Raw genomic sequence first — 17,507 nt, forward strand, 5'->3', positions numbered from 1 at the left:
AAAGCAGCCATGTTATACACCAGCTCTGCTGCAACCACTGCACAGAATTTTACATTGAAATGGCAAGCAACAGTCTATTAACTAGAATAAATGGCCACCGCCAAACTGTTACCGAAAACAAGGTGGACCACCCAGTGATTGTTTCAGTGACACTGTTAATTTTTTGCTTTTCCATAGAGATATTTGGTTTTAATGGATTTGTATTTTGCTGTGTGTGGAAGTGTATGGGGACTGATTTTTGAGATTTTATCAGTAGCTTATTCATTACAAACCACTCTGAAATCTTTTCATGTGTGACTTTAGCATACAGACTAAGAGCCTTTTCATTTTCACCTTCAGTCAGTACACTGGTGTCTTCTGTAAGTAGGACTGGTTTGGAGTGTTGAACATGTAGAGGGAAGTCATTTATGAAAACTAAGAAGAGAGGAACCTGAAATTGGGCCTTATGGTACACCATGAGTTAATGTGGAAGGTTTCAAGTGATAAGCTTGGAGTTCATTTTTTTCCATACGTTTGATCTCTGTTATCTGAGAGCGATTTTCTAAGTAGGTTTTCAGCCACTAGCTTGGCAGCCCTCTTACACCAAAGCACTCTAACTTTCTCAGAAGAATTTATTGATCTATTAGATCAAAGACTTTGGTTCAATCTCGGAAAACACCCGAAACAATTTCTGCAGGTATCCACTGCATTTAAAATATGATTTATGAGGGTGCAAGTGACTGTTTCAGTACTGCACTGCGACCTGAAGCTATGCTGATATTCTGAGATAATATTTTTTTGTTAAAAAAGTAGATTGTGACAGAACTAATTTTTATATGATTTTTGAAAATCCTGAAAAGAATGACACAAGCCTATATTTGACCATCTGCTGCAAATCACCCTTTTTGTAAAGGGGTACAACTTTTGCAGTTTTTAGCTGCTGCAGGAAGATACTACTTGACAATGAAGAACTGGAGATATCTAGCAGGGGTGTGAGTATCTGTTCTGCTGGTATATTTATAATGTAGTTTGGCACATCGTCAATTCCAGCAGAATTTCTGCTTTTTAATGCCTTAATGGTGTGTAACAGTTCTTCCCTGCTTATTGGTCAAAGGATAATGGATGTGTTGTTTACACCTATTTCAGAAATTTCCTCTAATACTTTGTTTCATGTTTTTTTCCCATTTGTTCCTTCACTATCTCACCAGCAATTTTGGTATACTAAGTACTGTTGTAGTTAGCAACTAATTTTGGATCAGTGATCTTGTTGCCAGCCTGTGACAGTGCAATATTTTTGCTTCCTTTATGACATGACTCAGAATTAACTTGTATTTTTTGAAGTAGTGAGCAAATTCAGGGCTGCTATCTGGTTTTGATAGTACAAAAAGTTATTATTTTCTTTCACATTATACTTTGATCCCTGATGTGGTCCATGTTTTGTCTGCTGGAGCCTTTGCCAGTTATTTTCTTTTTGGAAAAGCCATTTCAAAATGATATATGTATGTTTAAAAGTTTCTTTACAGTGACTGTATGCCATCGAGGGTCCCTCCCATTATGAACTGTCTTACTGGGTACAGATCTGTTCAGTGCATGGCCAACTATTCTTTTAAACTTGGTCTCTTGCCCCTCTACATGCTCCTGCCCTGTGCTTCAAAAGTTTCAAGTTCCTCATTGAGGCCTGACGCTACTTATTTTTTATCTAGTTTACTGAACACATATACCTTTTTGCTTGTTTTGGTTGTTCTTTGTACTTTGGTAATCATTGTTGCCACAACCGTGCCATGCACACTGATACCAATTTTGATGTGGACATCCTCAAGAGGTCAGGTCTATTTGTAGCCATTATATTTGATATATTTTCATCATGAGTGGGATTCCCGACTATTTGTTCCAGGTAGTTTTCAGAGAAGGCATTCATAATGTTTCACAGGATGTCTTATAACAGCCACCACTAATAAAACTGTAATTTCGCCAGTTAATTGTTGGATGATTTAAGTCTCTACTGATGATTACAGTATGAGTGAGGAACTTAAGAACAAGTGAACAGAGGTTTTCTCTGAAGTTTCTGGTTACATCAGCAGATGAGTCTGGTGGACGATAGAAGGATCCAGTTATCATTTTATACCCATTCCTTATACTGAGTCTTGCCGTAACAGTCTCACATACAGCTTCAATTTCTATCTCAGTGGATTTGAGTTTCTTGCCTAATGTGACAATTGTACCCCCTCAATTTCCTATTTGCCTAACCTTTCAGTATACACTTAAATTTTCCCCAATGCTGTTAATTTCAGATTTCAACCTGCTGGCAAACTTTTTAAACATGCTGACTGACAAGGCTGAAAAGTAAGTCCGGCCGGAGTGGCTGTGCGGTTCTGGGCGCTACAGTCTGGAGCCGAGCGACCGCTACGGTCGCAGGTTCGAATCCTGCCTCGGTCATGGATGTGTGTGATGTCCTTAGGTTAGTTAGGTTTAATTAGTTCTAAGTTCTAGGTGACTGATGACCTCAGAAGTTAAGTCACATAGTGCTCAGAGCCATTTGAACCATTTGAAAAGGAAGGCAGTGTACACTTCATGCAAGATGGTGTACCAATGCATTACCTCACTGATGTCCAGGATTTCCTTGACAGCCGGTTTCCTGGTACATGGTTTGGTTGAGATGTACTGACTGCTGGCCCCACATTCATTGGACCTGTCACTTCTTTTATGGATTCATCAAGGATGCTGTACTTGTACCATATCCTAATCACTGCTTCTATGGCAGAGCTCTGAGCAAGAATGTACACCACAATGGAACAAGTTACTCCTGACATGCTGCAGGGTGTTTGACAAAAAATTAACTTCGGGTGGGATGTGTGCCACATAACCAATGGAATTCAAATTCAGCCTGTTTAATGTAAAGATTAGAAAATTAATGTACATAACACTAAAACAAGGCCTGTTAATTGTGTCAATAAATCTGTTGTAATTTCCAAAGTTATTAAGCAGTTTGAAACACCTTGTATTATCTAAAATTCATACCAATGTGATTTGGCATATGCATAGGAGATCCCTGTCACCCTTGGCTATGGTTGCATGGTTAACATTACAAAATTTATTTCTATATGCACATTCAGTGTACTGTTATGGTGATGCATTACTATCTTGATGCTGAATGAAGTGACTTGCATGGCCCCACAAAAAAGTCCTCTTCATATCCTAATTGCTGTAACATGAACCACTGGTTTGAACTCAATGCTGTTACATTTACTTCACAGTACTACATTGCTTTCTTCTAGAAATCATCAGAGTTTTACCAAATGAGCAGAATGTCTCTGAATTTGATTGAGACAATAATTGCAGTCCATCCTTCTTCAATGACATTTATTTACTATGACTGTCTAGAAGTTAGTAACACTGAATGAAAAATTTGGTATTTCTTAAGGAACAATGGTAATAGATCTGTGTGCTGTATGAATCAAACACACTGTAAATATTGTCTAAAGTAAATTTATTTTAATATTTACATCAAATGGGTAGCTTAATCCAGTGAAATAAGATAGAAGTTATTGTGTACGTACAAGGTACAATTTTAATTTGTAATTTTCTTGTTACACTAGTACACACACACACATCCATAATTTTTAGTTGCTCAGCACTAAAATATTGTATCAGTTTGTAAACAGAAATGTGTTTAGCATTCTGTGACAAGTACTGCATGTAGCTACTGAATGCCACTGTTGTCACTTCTGATATGATTTAAAAAATTATGAAAATGCTAATTACCTTCCAGTTGAATTTGTATATTTCACATTAAATATTGTCACACAGTGAGTCACATTTTCATGTGGGAATCAATAATTTTACAAATTTACATTATTTGTGCATTTTTGTCCCTTCATGCTAATAATGAGAATAATGGAACACATCTGCTGCAAATGAAAATTACTGAACAAAACAACATGTTGTTCAACAGTTTCACTTCAATCCTAGTTAGTAGTATTTCAGTGGATAGCAAGAAAACCCATCTTTTATTTATATGACAGTGCTATATATTTACAAAAAATACTGAACATTCTGTGCACTGCACAAAAGTAATAAAAGAACATAAACATATATATATTTATTATCAATAAGAGGTTTGTGGTGATCACTTCATCTCCAAAGCTTGTAACCAGAAGTCATTCATTTGTTTCAGAAGCTGTTAAAGAAATGTACTCATTTGAAAAACATATGTTATATTACATTACTACTCTCTGGAATGAAGTGCATTATATGTATGGGCATTTTGTTACAGTACATTATAATTCTTGGATGTAGATACATGGGAATATTTCACTGTGTCAAGTAATGACACATGTTCTAGACTTGACTGTTTTCAGGGAAAACATTGCAGATAATCATATATCATTATATAATGAAGATCTTAGTAATGCTTAAGAGCATTAAACAGTTGACATCAATATTACTGAATTAAAAGTGTTTTGTACACAATATCTCAGTGTCACACATTAAGGTAACGCACAATATTTGGAAATAAAATAGCCAGTTATCTACTGGGCAGATAAATTTGGATCACAGTTAACCACTCAGTGCCTAATGACTTTATGTGTCACCAGAAACAGAAACTTCTCAACAGGAGCTTTGAGTGAAGTAAAAGATTATGTTAGAGAAGCAATGGTACATGAAAACTTAAGGTGGATCATTATGCTGAGAACAAAAATTTAAAAAAAATAGGGTTCCAGCAGAAAGTGTGTGTGTGTTTATTTTTCAGCACAAGCAGCTTATCATTTGATGCCCTCACTTCCCTCATACACATTCTCTATAGGCACTGTATAGTAACGTTTCAGTTGGGTGATGCCTCTGGTGCCTGTCTCAGTTTGGTGCCTCAAGCAGCAGCTTGTGTTGCTCGGGCTTTAAACTGGCCCTGATTATAGGCATCTCTCTCAAAGGCTAACAAATGGAGAAAGGCTGTTGCCAGAAGGAATGTGAACTGGAAATGTTAGTCCAGATAGTGTCGTAAATACGTGAAAGGCAATGGACAGATTTCAGTCAATTACTGTAGTTAATTGTGGATTTTAACAGTAATAAAGATGTTAGCAAGGAAAATATTGGAGAAAAATTAGTTTCTTTGTCAGAGAGTAAATTGTGAAATTTATATATTACATCAATTGTGTGGTACATTTACAACTTATTTTTTATTGCAAGTTTTGCAGATATTATGATGATGATTAGCATTCATGGTGAGTTGATAAACACTGTGGATATTGTTAATATGACACCCTTACTGCTGTTGAGCATACTGTTAGTATCAAGTTAGGAATTGTTTTATTCTTTTTAATGCTTGTTGCGTCTTTATTGCCATTTTTCTCTGATGGTACTTGACGAGTTTTATTATTGTTTCAGTTCCACATGTTAGCCACTTGATCATCATTTGTATTCCAGTCATTCTAACCTAAGGCCTGAAGGATCTATTTTTTCCAATTTTTTAAATCTTTTATTCTCTTTGGTTGTTCCTTAGTGACTTGGAAATACCATTTGCTTTCCCCTCTTACCTACTTTCTCTCATTGGTATCAGGATATAAATTTGTTTACTGTGGCATTTTTCATTAATTTTTTTTATCTTTATTCTGTTAGGAAGATCTGAGAAATAAATGCAGTTCTGTCCATTTGAAATGGAAATATGAGATTCAAATATTTCTATTAGGAAACTAAATTATGATGTTCCCGAAATCTTTTGGGCTTGATAGGACCACGAATGTCATTTAACGACATGTTACTGATTTGGGCCCATTTCTATACCAATGAAGTCATTCTGTCATTGATTTGTGATCCATAACTAGAATGTTTTGTTAAATATAGCCCAATTTTTTTTCTCTCTCTCTCTGTAAGACAGTCAAAAGCTAATAACGTATGATATTGTCAGCTAGAACACCCTGAGAGAATGGGTTTGCCACCTAAGTGGAAAGTTTTATTTCTTTACACAGAATGACATATTTTCTTCATGAAGTGTGGATGTTGAGTCTTATATGCTTTTTCAGTGCTGAATTTAGTGTCATGATTATGTTCTTAGTGGTGGTGATGGTGCTGTTGTTGTTGTTGTTGTTGATGATGATGATGATGAAACAGAGGAGAGTATACAGTACTAGAATGTAGCCTAATTCAGTTGAATAATACCAAGAGGGCCTCCAGGTTTTAATGCCTCTACGCCACAGATGGATTACCACCAACTCTGTTACATGCCTTCACCCCATGAGACACATTATCTGCTTGTCAGCTAAATATTGGCTGTGAAAAATTTCATGCTATCAGATTTGAAGCAACTGTGTCTTGGTTGGGCACTAGTGCACAAGCATGCATAATTGATCTCACATGTGAAAGTGAGAAGGAAAAACATTAAGATGTAATGCCTATGAAATCTATCACATAGCTTCAACCTCTGGATGTCTACTTCAAGTTTATTTCACATGGACAGATCAATGATAGTCTAGATGTACAGCAAAACTCCATCATTTAATATAAATGATATACTTACTGGAGTTTGCTGGACTCTGGCATATAGACAACATATAAACAGCTAGGGATCTAGAGTGATTTAACAATATTGTGATGTATTGGTTTTCCAGAAAGTCATGTTTGAACTTAGTTTCAAGTGATTGTTATATCCACTGATTCCTTTGGCTGTGGAATTGGAGACAGTTGTTTTATGAAAGAATCAATGGCAATAGTGAATGCCTGCACATTATTCTCTCACAACAAAACATATGTTGTAGAATGAAGAAAAGTGAAAATTACTGTATTATTCTGCTCTTTTGTAACTGTTTGCAACTTGTATGGTGGTAAGTAATATTAAAATATAGCTCTCCTCCAAGAGGTAGCTAAATTCAGTTGGAATCATTCTACACACCAAATCTGAATATTCCAGTGACATAAAAAGAAGGAATCAGCTGTTACTAGTGTTAGAAAAGAAAGATAGTAGCTAATAATGCATATGAGTTATACAGTCATTAAACAGGTGTTTACTGTGGTAGCTGTGGATAATCTTAACAATGCTCAAGTTATAGAAGAAGAATTAGTTCCAACAAAAGAGAGTGGCTCTTTCATCAGAGACAGTTGGTTCATAAAATTTGGGGAACTTAGCAGAACTAGATTTTCCCTTCCAAAAATGAGATGCTGTAACATATTGCCTGTGGACTTCTGTCTTGAGATCTTTGACTGATGTCTGTTTATTTAGTGATTTTCTGGAGATTTCATCATAGGAGTGACTGTTGGTGTTTAAGGTTCACACTCCACTGCTGGTGGTGGACTGGAGTTGAGTCTGCAGTTGTGGATTATATGTACCTGTCACACTAACATATGAGGGCTTTTTCCTGGTCATTACCACTGTGTTTCTCCCCTTACTACATGCAGTGATCAATCACTGGAATCTGGGATCTTTTATATTGAAGCTTGCTTTTATTTTTCACTGAAAAAGGAAGAAAGATTCAAAGTAAACAGTTCATGTATTCCCATGCTGCAGTAGACAGCTGTAGCAGGTGGTAAAGGGAGAACCCCAGTGGTAGCAATCAGGGAAATTCCCTCAGCTGTTGGTACAAAGGTACATATAATCTCGGGGTGCTGTCTCGAGTACATATAATCTCGGGGTGCTGTCTCGACTCCAGTCCTTTACTATTAGTGGAGAGTGAACCTTTGGCAACACCAGCAACTCCTTCTGCCAAAACTTCAGGAAAATCATGAAACAAATGTTACCCAAAAATCCTGAAATAAAAGCCAATAGGCTATTGTGTCAACAAATGACCACAAAAACCTCAACAATGATACTCTGTGTAGATTTTGCCTGCATAGAAGCATGTACAATAGAGAGTCATTGTGTCTTTTTAATTTGGCTGTCAGGATGTTTTATCCAAGATTATCATCCCTGCCTTTTTATAAGTGTTGCTTGCACAGGTATACATTCTGGTATATCTTGTCTTGCACATATAGCTGCTACAGTTGTTATTTGATGACATATTATTATACTTTTGTTGTTTGTCTGTGACTGCACAGCCTCTTTTAACATCTTCGCACATAAAACCTGTAAGTTGGAAATATTGTTTTCTGTTTATTGTGTCAAAAAAATTTCATACGGCATAGTATACAAACAACAAAATTCCTTACATTAATTAAACATGATCTCGAATGTCTCTTAAAACACATTATATAGAAATATTTCAGCATTGATTGCATATTCATACTTACGTAAGTGACTGGACTGGATGTAAATGGACTAATCCGCAAAACATGAGCAATTGTTCAGTTCATTTGTTTGAAGTAGCCAGACAAATGATCACATTTAAGTAAAATGGACAGAATAGGTTCCACTTTTCTCTCTCTCAGTATCTACAGTTTGATCTCTTACAGTTTGTGGGGTATTGTTGTAAGTAGGGCACATAGAAACACTAGCTTCAAGTGCTACAATGACGCTATCATTTTCAGATAACTATACTTTTTTCAACTGATGAGCAAACTTTTTACAAATTTTGATCAAAATACAATAAATGTTTTGAAAATAGCAACACATAAATGCTTTAAGGTGATTGATATGTGAAAATATATTCACTTGAACAGAAATCTACAGGTAATTAGCAGTCGGAAATCTCTTCCTGCCCTAATATTCTAAAAGAAAGAACACAAATTTCAGATGCAATATCTGGACTGTCCCATAATCAGAAAGTCAACGTAGGTCATCTGTGTCTCCTTCACCCTCTGATTCAGTGAGTGGTTGCCCAGCTGATGATGCTGGTGGCAGAACGGTGAGCCTTGTACTGTCAGAACGTAAAGTGCCACAACTGGTGTCACCAAGGACACGGCGCTGTAAGGCCTGAACATAACTCTGCAACAATAAATAACACCAAGCACAATCAACATACTTTATAAAAATGGTGTATACATCACTATCAAACTGGCTAAATAATCACTTGTATGTATGAGGAAAGTACTTTTTCACTGAACTTACTTCACCCTATAGCAGTGGTGCCCAACGTTTTAGATTACCTGGGCCACTCTGGAAGAAGACGAGTATTTTTGGGTCACAAAGGGGAAAAAAAGAAAAAAAAGTGTAATGGGAGTCAAACTGAAAGTCTTTTTACCAATTGTGTGATGGATGTTCACTTCTTGGGCTGCATTAATGCTTGCTTTTGGCCACACTGATATTTGCTTTGAGCCGCATGCTGTACATGGGCCACAGGTTGGACACCCCTGCTCTATAGCTTATTTATAATGAAAGCAAACATAAAAATGAAACCAAATTCAATGTAGGTAGAATCAGTTTTTGCTAACTAAGTGGCGGGAGAGAGAAAAAAAGAAGAGACAGATAGAGAGCAAGAGACAGATAGTTACAAAAAAACAGTGATTTCTCATTCCAGAAGTTTCTTCTTCTGGTAGGAAAATAATTGTGAAAAACAACACTAATCAGGGATTAATTTAAAAAGTAACCTGTAGCATCAGGTCAAGGGAACACAAGAAGGTAGGACAATAGGGAAACTGATGATAAGATATTAGCATCTTAAAAGTCTGGGAAGTGAGAACTGGCAGAGTTTGTAGTTGTCTATACTGAGAGGAGATGATGACAGAGTGGAAATAAAACTACAGAGAGAAAGATGGCTCATAGCAGAGAAAAATGGAGGAAGCAGAGTATGCTCTAGGGCAGGGGTGTCCAACCTATGGGACATACGCAGCTCAAAGCAAATATCAATGTGGCCCAAGAGGTAAGTGAGCACCCATAATGTGTGTGTGCCATCACTAAAATGATCAGTGAAAGCTTACTGTAAATTGAAAAGAACATGTCCACTAGTGCAGGTGTACCATCACTGGCCCTAGTTAGTGGATGTGTACAGTAGCAGAAAAATACAAGTCACTTATCAGAAAGGTTAAACCACTAAAACATGGACGAAAGAGGGACGGCAATGACTACAACTTTTTAAAGAGATAGGAAGTGTTCAAGATGAACAGAATGACAAAGTTAATACAACCTGTTACTGAAGAATTCAAGGTTAAGTACTACGTTTATGATGAAGAAATGCATGATATTCTCCTTGATGCTCATGTAACGACTGTCATAGTGGACGCGACCAATGATAAAATGCTTAAAGTCAAAATACCACAATACAACATAAGAGATGATCAGATTTATCTTAGCTTATGTGAACCCTGTTTACAAAAACAAAAAGGTCAGAAGAAAGGAACAGTAGTGAAGTCCATGCTGTTCAAAGAATTAAGTTCCAGATGTCAAGTTGATCTAATAGATTTACAATAATAACCAGATGTAGACTATAAATTTGTAATAGTTTACCAGGACCATCTCACTAAATTTGTTGTTGTTTTCAGGCCGCTGAAGCCCAAAACAGCTGAGGTAGTATGCAATAACAATACTGACAGTTTTATGTTGTCAGGTGCTCCCTCAGTGTTGTAGTCAGACTATTTTTAAGATTATGCACTGTAAACCAAGACACAACCAGAGACAAGATAGCACAGAGCTAGCAAATCAAGACATGGAAAATATGCTAGCTATATGGATGCAGTGGTACAGCACTGTGGAGGGGAGCCATGTGATAAGGTTTGTGCAGTTATTGAAGAACAACACTGTACATTTTTTAATTAAAAAACTCCATATGCCCTCCAAAACATGGTTTGCTTCCATCAGGTTTACCTCCTGAAGTATTTGCGAACATTCACTCTGAGGACAAACTTGAAAATATAATCAATCAAATGAGTGTTAGTAGTGAGAAATGGACTGAAACATTGCAGGATAATGATCACAGAAAATCTCCAGTGCAAGATGATAATATACCAACAGGAAAAGAGGTTGAGAACAGGAAGAAAGAATGTGTTCCAGACAATAATGAACACTGCCCGACTGATTTAAAAGAGTCAACATGTGCTATTAAAAAACACAGAGCAGAGGTGTACAAGCACAAAGAATGCTGAAGTGCCCGTACCATTGTTTGCCACCAGTGGAAAAGGGATTTACGGTGAGAGTCCCAATTCCCAATTTCAGTTGAGGAAGAGGAGATGCAAAGCCAATCTTGGGTGTCATCCTCAACACAAGAGCTGATGGCTTCTACTGAATTGGGACAACAGGTGTTGTAATGAATCATATTTACTTAGGGTAATAAACTGATTGTTTCTAAATATTTTTGGAAGGGACGACTGTGACAACATTTTGTTTCAGGTCCCATTTCATTGCCTGCTCTCTTAGAATAATCCCTGATGAGGAAGTTCCAGCAGAGAAAACTGTCACCCTAACAACAACTGCATCACTTCGGTCAATGGGAAGAAGCCATGGATTCTTCAAATGCAGCTGCCAGCACAAAAATCAGACTCTGAGATGCTTTTGCAAAAAGAAAAATGTTGTGCAATTCTAAGTGCCATGGTGCACATCCTTGCTGCAATAAATGAATTTTATATAATATGACTACATTTTCAAATTGCATCTCATAAAATGCAACTTTTGAATATGACTGTGTTTTGTTTCTGCAGCACCATGAATTTTATATGACTATATTTCTCAATTGCAGTTCATAAAACACAACTTTCAAAATATGACTGTTTTGTTACTGCAATCATGGTTCACTTTCCTTCCTCTTGGCAGTGGAGGTATACCTTCACTAGTGATGGTGCGTTATCCCTAGTGAATGTGTATTTCTTGGCAAAATTGGTATCAATAATCCACTTTCACTAAGGGGACAGTGAAGGTGCACCATCACCAGTGATATTGTATCTTCCTTGAAACTTCCACTTCCATTATAACAAAGATATTTTGCCAGAAGATTTTCAGATGTAATGCATAGAATTGCAGTCTGATCTCCAACTAAAAGAAAAATCTGATCATGTATCACTGTTGGACTTGCACAAATTATTCCTTCCAGAGACAAAAATCCCTTGTTGCAAAGTTGTGTGTTATGTCATCTTTGTTTGGAAGCATGTAAATTTGTGAACAGTTATTTTCAAGAGTAAAGCACACAAAGAATAAAAGCAGAACCAAAATCTCAGATAAACATCTTGAGACTACAACCACTTCGCTCAAATCTAAGATTGATACATTAGTTCCCCAGATTTGTAATTACTTATGTATATAAAATTATTAATGAAATTTCATATATAAAATGAATAAAGAATCATAAATTAATAAATTATAAATTACGTTAATGTGTTAACTATATACCTTCGACTGACATTTTTTTTTTCTGCTCTCAGGGGTCACTGTTAGTGTTAAGTATATTTTGTGAGTCCCTAAAATACTCGTCTTCTTCCAGTGTGGCTCACATTAGCTTAATTGTTGGGCAACCCTGCTCTAGGTAATGGTCAACAAGTGTACCTAAATGAACACATTATTTAATGATTTGAAAAGTGATACATACAGACATTTCAAACTGGTTTGTTTACATTCAGTAAAGACAGATTACAGCATTTATGTACAGATGTTGTGAAATAGTGACTAGCTATTTTGCTGGCAGCCATTACCTACAAACCTACGTACATTTCTTGCACCATAGTATGATACAATAAAAGAGAATATTTTGCTGTGGATAACACAATGTTTCATGACTGTTATTTTATAATCACCATTGTGGCACCACCCAGATGGCACTTTTCCTCTCCGACAAGACCACGCCTACCAGAATCCAGTATTTAAGTGAGCACAGGGCTGGTGTGAGTCAGTTGTAATTCTGTCATAGTATTGATGTAGTGGAAGTGTATGCCAGTCAGTCTAGTGCTTGGTTCTTGCTTCGACTCGGTTTATGGTTGTTTACTCTTTGGTCTGTGTTAGTAGCTGACTGGGCTCTAACATTGCTAAAAGTGGACTTTGGTTGAATTTTGTACTTAAAGATAGCTTGTGCTGTTTGAGAATGTTCTGTAACATATCTCAGTTTGTTGAAAAAACTGAGGTGACTCTCCATTAGTTTTGAGTGTAGATCACCTTTACAAAAATGAGTCAATGGGGAGGCTGAAGAGTTAGAATATTAATTAACCCACAGGGTCTGCCAAACTCACAATCTTATGGAAATCAACCATAAGACATTTTTGTCAATTACTGTAGAGGATTTCTGTTCCAGCGCAAGTGTGTAGTGACAGAATTTTGTTCAAGAAGGGATAGAACTCTGATCCCATGACTGTACTGTTGTGTGGAAATAACAGATCACAAAAAGAAATATGTGACATTGCCTAGGGTGGAACACATAATGAACTTGTTGATCTGTAGAGCAGTGGAAGAAGGTTTTACAGAATGGTGTGTCACAGTAGGAGATGTGGCACACAAATGGGCATGTGTGAATGGTGAAATAGTGTGGAGGTGATGTTACGAAGTTTCATTGGTTTGGGCTTAAATCATTAGTTTTGTACAATAATAAAATGAACACAAATAATCATGAAAACAAGTATTGGAAACAAATCACTCTTTCAGCATATCAGGGTGTTTTTGGAGTAGAAGGCTTTCTCTGAAGATTAAATGTTGTAACAGTAGCAAATTACAAAGTTGGAATCTTTGGAATGAAAAGGAATGGATGTGTAAATTATTTTTGCCAGTTAGTTAACAAGAAGCTCTGCATCACTTGAACTCCTAATATGTTTCGATGGAATAGAGAGAACTGAGAACATACAGGATGTCCCTGGTTTCAAAATTAAATATCTCGAAAACTGAGATTGACAGACAAGGGCAACAAATGGATGTATTGCAAAAGGTGTAAGAATTTTATATAGAAGTTTCAAAATAGTTGAAAAAGCTGCTAACATATGGCTCTGTAATCACCATATGTATTGCCTATAAATAATATGCTATAGCTCGGAGTGATCACTTCCACAGCTGAAACATGAAAGGAGGGCAGCATACTGAAGGAAGAGGTTGAAATCATGTATTCAATCGAACAACATGTTTTTCTGGTACTGGAACACCACAGGTTAGTACACAGCCCTACAGTAACTAGATGCTGTTTTCAGTCGTGATTTAATGTTCCAAAAGGATCTGAACTGAAACCATTCACCAGATCTTCATCAGATTCCATTGGACAGGCAGCATGGCTGATGATTTAATGGGGAATGTTGGCTGCAGGTAAACTTTTGTTGCTCTTGAAAATGTCGCTATGGTTTCTGGAATTATTCAGCAAACTTCAAGGAAATCCATTCAAAGAATTGCAGCAGAGAGGTGTTTAAAGTGTTCCACCACACAAAAAATGCTGAGACAGTCTGCACATGTTCCTATTCAAAATCAAAAGCCACCAGGCCATACCAATGTGGTCTGTGCAACAGAGAGCTGACTTTGTGAACCAGATTCTCACAATGAGTGATAATGAAGGATATGATGATGTCTGCATCTGATTCACAGATTAAACACACTTACACCTGAATGGAGTTATGAATAAACAGAACTGGTGATTTTGGGGTTTTGAAAATCCCCATCTGTGTGAAGGGAAACCACTGTATTCTCCTAAAGTTACTGTTCAGGCTGCAGTACACAGCAAAGGCATTACTGGCCCTTTTTCATGTGAGAAATGATCACTAGTGAACACTATGTTGCAATGTTGGAATAATCTGTCACCACACAGCTAGCATTGGAGGATCAATCAGGCACAAAGTGGTTCATGCGAGATGGGGCCAGACCTGATCATCCCAAACAGATGTTTCACTTTCTTGAGGATAAGTTTAATTATATACTTTCACTGTATGAGCTGCAAAGTATCAGCACCATCTGTTAGCAGCTTTTTGAATTACTTCAAAACTTCTGTATAACTACTGTACAAAATTCTTACCACCTTTACAGTAAACATATCTTTTGTTGCAATTGTTTATTGCTCTTAGTTTTTGAGATACTTAATTTTGAAATCTGGGACTCCTTTACTGGACACTATGTATAACTAATCACATGAACTGAACACTTTATATTTGGATCTGGTGGTCTGATTTGCATGAGAGAACATGGATATTATTCATGGTGCTGTATATGGTTTAAGTGTTTCCTCAAAGAATGATTTTGGCGACAGCCTCTCATCAGCATTTTGACAGATTTGATGCAGCCTACCATGAATTCCATTTCTGTGCCAGCCACCCTCTTCGTCTTGGAATAGCACTTGTATCCTGCATCCTTATTTATTTGGTGGATGTATTCCAATATTTGTCTTCCTCTACAGTTTTTACCATCCACAGCTCCCTCTAGTACCATTTAAGTTATTCCTTGATACTTAACAGATGTCCTATCATCCTGTCCCTTCGTCTTATTACTGTTGTCCTTATGTTCCTTTCCTCACCGATTCTGTAGAGAACCTCTTACTCCTTACCTTATCAGTCCACCTGATTTTCAACATTCTTCTGTGGCAACACATCTCAAATGCTTTGATTCTCTTCTGTTCTTGTTTTCCCACCATCCATGTCTCACTACTATACAATGCTGTGCTCTAAATGTACATCCTCCATGTTTTGCCAGTGCTAATCTGCTTTTGATGACCTCCTTGCTTCATCCGTCATGGGTTATTTTGCTCCCCAGGTAGGAGAATTTCTTAACTCATCTACTTGGTGATCACCAACTTTGAAGTTAAGTCTCTTGCTGTTCTTATTTTTGCTACTTCTACTTTGCTGGCAGTAAACCACAATAATGGTTGAAGTATGTATAAATTGTTGACATACCTAAAAAGTGATGTATTTCAGCATAACAGTACAAGCAATCCTCATGTTTTGCCAGTGCTGGTGATAGGTAATTTCCTTTCAAGAATGCTGCCAGGATGTCACATCCTCTTGACACAACATTTTTACTTTGTAGTTCATTGTCATCAGGTGCTCACTGGTAAACTGAGACATGCATCAGGGAGTGCTGGATGATGATATTGAGTTATGCTGTTAAAATATTGTGTCAAAAAGACACAGAATTACTGCAGCATATCCAATAAGACGACATTATATAACATATTAGAAGATTACCCATAAGTATCTCTGGAGTTTAAAATATGAGTGAACAACTGCAAAAGAAATGCATGCCCCCCCCCCCCCCCTCACAAACACACACATGCACAAATGCAACTCACACACTCACTACTGTCGCTGGCTGGTCAGGCCAGAACCTCAGCAGCCAGAGACTGTGGTCATGTGTGCGTGAGTTGCATTTCTGTGTGTGTGTGTGTGTGTGTGTGTGTGTGTGTGTGTGTGTGTTGTCTCAATGAAGACCTTGTAGGCCAAAAGCTCACTTTCTGACAGTCTTTTTGTTGTACCTATCTGTGACTCAGCATCTCTGCTACATGATGAGTAGCAACTATCCTTTTCATAATATTGCTACTTTTCATAATATTGTTACATTCAATCCTGGGTTTCCCACTTTTTTAATACAGAATCTCTACAACTTTTTATCTGTGATTTCCACCATGACGTGAAAGCAGAGTACACCTCTAGAAGGCAAGAAGATGGTATACACGGGAGATACACATGCATGTTGTCTTCTAAAATTCATTAAATATAAGCCAGTTGTGAACAGTCTAGCTGATATCTGGTTTCATATCTCATCAGGAGTTCCAAAGGCAAGAGTGGTGGTAAAACAAACTAACTAACATTGGCTGCTACTTTCAACATTCATTGTGCTTAAAGGTGAACATTAACTTAGCTGAGAAGCATGAGGTGAAGAAACTGGCTGTTGCATTACTGAACCAACCATTCTGGCATTCAGCTGGAATAATTGACTGCGACAACAGAAACTTACGTTAATTTCGTTGGATATGGGTTTTTAATCCACTCATTCAAAATACAGGTCCATTGCATAAGCCAATGCACACCTCAGTCATTTTCAAGGTTTACAGTTAATTGTTTTATCGGAATTGTTAGAGAGCTTTGTACAAAATGAAATTTCTCACCTGGCAAATGACATCGCCATGTGCTGTCCGTACCTGATAGAGGTACCGATACTTGTTTTGCCTCATTTCTGCCCTTTGCTCACGTGTACGAGGCACTTGCCCTGCTGGACCGCCACTGCGCATTCCTGGCCCTCCGGCATGGTGATGCTGTTTCAGATATGCTGCTACAAATAAATGTGATACTGATCATTATGAGAATAAGGTTTATGGTTAAGTACATATTTTGGAAGTAAATTAATGCATACAAAAAGTTAGTAGTAACTTTTCTTTATTTAAGGATCCTGGAATGATAAACAGAAAGAGTAATATTTGTAAAATTACATCAAGTGTCACACATCATATTCCAAACAATCCAGCACGATGCACACCCTTAAGGCTCATGTGACAATTCAAGTTACATACTAATCAACTGGAGTAGCCATTGCAAGCTAATTATCTTAAGCATACTAACAACTGATTATATAAGGCATTAGTCTAGTCACACTGATTATTTTGTATACTAAGAGGTATTACTCCAAAAGAAGCCATTGCTCTTCTTGTTACTCTGCTCATTTGCTGTTCTTAAGTGCTGGAAAAGATATTAACAACATCTGAAAACTAATCTAAGCTCAGCTTTAAACATCCCATGATAGTATATCAATTGCGTCACAAGTACAAGTTTATGGTAAAGCCATGATCATACGTTTA

The 17,507-nt window shown here is 37.1% G+C and overlaps 1 protein-coding gene across 1 annotated transcript in view; it reads right to left on the minus strand.

The window, feature by feature from the left end:
• Positions 1-3,449: 3,449 nt before the first annotated feature.
• LOC126473997 (transmembrane protein 198) overlaps positions 3,450-17,507 on the minus strand; it is a 148,708-nt gene continuing 134,650 nt past the window's right edge. The window contains exons 5-6 of the mRNA XM_050101387.1: positions 16,821-16,984; positions 3,450-8,827 (exon numbers count right to left, since the gene is read on the minus strand). Coding sequence (XP_049957344.1) covers positions 8,669-8,827; positions 16,821-16,984 — 323 coding nt within the window. The 3' untranslated portion in view covers positions 3,450-8,668. The remainder of the gene's footprint in view (positions 8,828-16,820; positions 16,985-17,507) is intronic.

Source organism: Schistocerca serialis, chromosome 4 (genome assembly GCF_023864345.2).
Source record: "Schistocerca serialis cubense isolate TAMUIC-IGC-003099 chromosome 4, iqSchSeri2.2, whole genome shotgun sequence".
In the NCBI taxonomy this organism is placed as follows: Eukaryota; Metazoa; Arthropoda; class Insecta; order Orthoptera; family Acrididae; genus Schistocerca; species Schistocerca serialis.